The sequence below is a fragment of the Octopus bimaculoides genome, chromosome 5, assembly GCF_001194135.2.
Source record: "Octopus bimaculoides isolate UCB-OBI-ISO-001 chromosome 5, ASM119413v2, whole genome shotgun sequence".
Lineage (NCBI taxonomy): Eukaryota > Metazoa > Mollusca > Cephalopoda > Octopoda > Octopodidae > Octopus > Octopus bimaculoides.
Genome location: NC_068985.1, coordinates 25,837,722 through 25,842,636, shown reverse-complemented (window position 1 = coordinate 25,842,636; position 4,915 = coordinate 25,837,722). Strand labels below are relative to the sequence as shown.

Here is a 4,915-nt window from a genome sequence, read left to right as displayed (position 1 = left end):
GTATGTATATATATATATATATATATATATGTATGTCTTTGTGCCTTTGTTCCTTCCCACCAACATTGCTTGACAACTGATGTTGGTGTGTTTACATCTATGTAACTTAGCAGTTTGACAAAAGAGACTGATAGAATAAGTGCTAGGCTTACAAATAATTAGTCCTAGGGTCAATTTCTTTGACTACAAAAAAACCCCTTTAAGGTGGTGCTCAAACATGGCCACAGTCAAGTGACTGAAACAAGTAATATAAAGAAAAGAATAAGACGTTTTTTTTTATTTAACTGTTTTCAGCTCTTGGAATGTGACAGCTGTGGTATCAAACTCAAGAGTTTTTAGTTGAAGATATATTTGGAGCAGAACAGGAGGTACCCCAATCTTCAGAAAGAAATGAATATATAACTGACAGTTACTTTAACCCTTTCGTTACTGTATTTATTCTGAGATGCTCTGTGTTTCTTTCAATTAATTTAAAATATAACAAAGATTTTAGTAAAATGACTTAGTTGTCATTAAGCTAGTGTTAGGAACATAAATTGAGACTAAGATTTGGTAGAAGATTTTAATTCATAATTTTTGAAAACAAAACATTTGTACCACAGAGCCAGAGCCGGTTTCAGCCGGGTTGGTCACGAAAGGGTTAACACTATTATTCCATACCCTCCTTCCTCTACATCTATTATTACTATAATTCTTAAAGTGGCGAGCTGGTGGAGTTGTAAGAACACCAGGCTAAATGCTCAGCGGCATGTGGTCTGTCCTTACTTTCTGAGTTCAAATTCTGTCAAGATCAACTTTACCTTTCATCCTTTACAGGTTGATGAAATAAGTACCAGTGAAACACTGCAGTCAATGTAATCGAATATCCCCCTCCCCTAAATTTCAGGCCTTGTATCTATAGTAGAAAGGATTATTACTATAATTCTTATGAGACAAAGGAGCCTCAGTGCAGTTGATGAACATACCAGAGATAGCAACTAAATCTCCTTTAAATAATATTCTGCTGCCTTAGAAAAAGACACAATAATGTGCATTGCAACTGGATTGCCTAATCAGGTCAAACCTGAAGCTAAACAATAACTACAGTTTCTGTAACCTAGCAAGATGTGTACCATTATGCTAACACATCTCACTTTTCTATAGTGTCTTATATCCGAATCGTTGTTGTTGTTGGCACTCCGTCGCTTATGACGACGAGGGTTCCAGTTGATCCGATCAACGTAACAGCCTGCTTGTGAAATTAACGTGCAAGTGGCTGAGCACTCCACAGACATGTGTACCCTTAACGTAGTTCTTGGGGATATTCAGCGTGGCACAGTGTGACAAGGCTGACCCTTTGAATTACAGGCACAACAGAAACAAGAAGTAAGAGAAAGTTGTGGTGAAAGAGTACAGCAGGGTTCGCCACCATCCCCTGCTGGAGCCTCGTGGAACTTTAGGTGTTTTCGCTCAATAAGCACTCACAACGCCCGGTCTGGGAATCGAAACCGCGATCCTATGACTGCGAGTCCGCTGCCCTAACCACTGGGCCATTGCGCCTCCACACATCCGAATCATACATTGGTCAACTGAAATATTTATCGCGAGCACAGCATATCTATTGAATGCCTTCGTTTCTTGTCATATTTGCAGCACAGTGTCCCGGCTCCTATTTAGCCGCATGACATCTTAGAAACAGTCATGCAATTCATATCTTACCTTCTTAAAAAGAATGTACATATACAATGTCAAAAATAATCTTGACTTTGGTCATACATTTGACCACTTAAGAATGATTTGGGGCTTTTGCTACAAGAACTAGAAAATTTTTAATAAATATCAGCTACACCAACTCCCTCAGTCTGGAAAGCCTGTGAAACTCACGGGCAATACCCGCCCCACGGACGAAAATATTTACTTCCTTTAGACTAAATTAAGCAATTAATATGTTAAAAAAAAAAAACATTAAATAACCAGGTCTAAGGGAAGTAATTCTTTCATTGTTTTTTTTTTATTTATTTATTTATTTTTAACCCAAATAACAGGAGCAGGTGTAGCTGTGTGGTAAGAAGTTTGATGGCGGGAGGGAGGGAAGGTAACAGCGGAGGTCGTAATGGAGGATGATATGTCCAGGGTGATGGACACCTTTCCCAAAGACCAATATAAGTTTGCTTTTTGGAGCCCCGATTTGGAACTGCAGGATTGCCTGTGGGAGGCATATAGCCTGGTCAGGGAGGAAAAGTAAGAGGCCTTAGTGCCTCGATTTGAATTTGGATTTTTGGTAAGAGGTTCAGAGCCTCAATTTGTAAGGACGATTGCGTCCATTCTTTGAACTGAGGTGAGGTTCAATACCCCATTTTGTTTTGTTGGAAAAAAAAAGAGAACAATGTTTTCGAGAAGCAACAATCGGCGGGCGTTGGTCTGCTTCTCCCACCAACCATTTTTTTCATTCCATTATCATTGTGTCTTTGTCCAGCCCGCAGCTTCATCTTTGTAAGGCTGCATAGCTAATTTTATGAAATAAAGAGGTTTGCTTCCCAACCATATGATTCTGGGTTCAATCTTATTCCATGCAACTTTAGGCAAGTCTTCTGCTATAGCCTCAATTCTACCAAAGCCTATATATATATAGCTATCTTGATGCGAAGTGATCCATCTTTTTTTTTTACAGAATATGCCATGCTTGAACACCAATTCGTGTGTTGTTTCACAGGCTTGATGACCCCCATTTCTTACATCTTCTGGAGTTCACTCTTGAGCTTATTCTTCAGGTGAACTGAGCATTTCTGAGGTGGGTCAATGAAGGGTTCCAATCCTGCTTTTATGTACAGTTGTGTGGGTTCTTTGAAGTTGCCCAGGCTGTCGAAAAGATTCAGGTATGTTTCTTTCAGGTCTTCAATTGTTGTGGTATCAGGAGTTGAATCCATGATGTGATCACAATATATTGTGATCAATTTCATTGCCTCACATGTTGGCGATCCAACAATCTGTGGTCCATCCACCTCTACCACACAGAATTTAGCATCATGGAATTCACTGTCTTTTGAGCGAATTTGAAAATGGATTGATCCCAAGCATTTGATTTCTTGGCCACACTATGTCATCAGATTAATGTTTTTTCACTGGTTTCAGCATATGTCTGCAGTTAGAGTTGAGTTGTACATCTGGTGATATATATGCATTGGCAATGTGTTGCCTGCTGCTCTCATGTCAATCATTAACCCATAAACTGCTGGGATTTTGCTGTATGTAACACGAACTGCTGAGCCTATTTTGGGTAAAGATCAACATTGATCCATCACTTGAAAAAAATACTCAGTGTTTCTTAACACCTTCTGTGATTGACTACACTGTTTCTGGGATGAAAGGGTATTGTGTGCATACATTATATGTCATCAAAATTTAGTTAGATCATGCCCTACTTCCGTGGCCACGCACATGGCCTGTCACACTGTCGCGTTGGCCACTGAGGTGGTCTATCGCAGTTTTGTACCTTTTCTTTCTGTGGACATATGATATCCAATGTTGCAAATGCTTCATTTTGCATGCTTCAAATTTGTACGCAGTGGTAGGGATATATATATATATATATATATATATATACATATATATATATATATATATATAGATGTGTGTGCCTTTGTGTTTATGTTTGTCCCCCATCACTGCTCACTTGACAACTGGTGTTGGTTTATGTCCCCGTAACTTAGCAGTTTGGCAAAAGAGATCAATAGAATAAGTACCAAGCTTAAAAAAAAAAAGTACTGGGGTTGATTCATTCATCTAAAAAATTCAAGGTGGGGCTGTAGTATGACCACAGTCAAATGACTGAAACAAGTAAAAGAACAAAAGAATTACATAAGTTATACACATGTTTATATATACCACAGTATTACATATTTTAAATAGACTTTCGAGCGAGATCGTTGCCAGTGCCCCTGGACTGGCTCCTGTGCAGGTGGCACATAAAATACACCATTTTGAGCGTGGCCATTGCCAGTACCGCCTGACTGGCCTTCGTGCCGGTGACACGTAAAAGCACCCACTACACTCTCTGAGTGGTTGGCGTAAGGAAGGGCATCCAGCTGTGGAAACTCTACCAAATCAGATTGGAGCCTGGTGTAGCCATCTGGTTTCACCAGTTCTCAGTCAAATCGTCCAACCCATGCTAGCATGGAAAGCGGATGTTAAACGATGATGATGATATTAAATTTACTTACATGTATGAGCAAGTCAAGAGCAGTATTTTTCACTTTGGCACTTTTATCTTGGTTGTACTGTAACATACAAATGCCCTGAATAAAATGAAAGTAAATGATTAAAAGAAAAATAAAGAAACAAGATAAAAACCAATGTAAATGGAGAAATTTAAACCTTTTAATTCTTAGGCATGCACATTAAATTGCTGAGGTGCAGGTCATGTTGTCTATGGGAAACAAAAACAAATGTCCCTGCTGCAGAAGCAGTGTCAATGTGAAGACATGTGCAGACTAACACATACACATATATACCTACATGCACATGATATAAAAAAATGTATATATTGTATATTCTGTGTGGAGGCGCAATGGCCCAGTGGTTAGGGCAGCGGACTCGCGGTCATAGGATCACGGTTTCGATTCCCAGACCGGGCGTTGTGAGTGTTTATTGAGCGAAAAACACCTAAAGCTCTACGAGGTTCCAGCAGGGGATGGTGGCGAACCCTGCTGTACTCTTTCACCACAACTTTCTCTCACTCTTACTTCATGTTTCTGTTGTACCTGTATTTCAAAGGGTCAGCCTTGTCACATTGTGTCACGCTGAATATCCCCGAGAACTACGTTAAGGGTACATGTGTCTGTGGAGTGCTCAACCACTCGCACGTTAATTTCATGAGCAGGCTGTTCCATTGATCGGATCGACTGGAACCCTTGACGTCGTAAGCAACGGAGTGCCA

At 39.9% G+C, this 4,915-nt stretch overlaps 1 protein-coding gene across 1 annotated transcript in view; it reads right to left on the bottom strand.

Moving 5' to 3' along the window:
- Positions 1 to 4,915, bottom strand: part of LOC106874950 (DNA-dependent protein kinase catalytic subunit) — a 185,220-nt gene that overhangs the window by 164,701 nt on the left and 15,604 nt on the right. Inside the window, exon 4 of the mRNA XM_052968027.1 lies at positions 4,200 to 4,274. Coding sequence (XP_052823987.1) covers positions 4,200 to 4,274 — 75 coding nt within the window. The remainder of the gene's footprint in view (positions 1 to 4,199; positions 4,275 to 4,915) is intronic.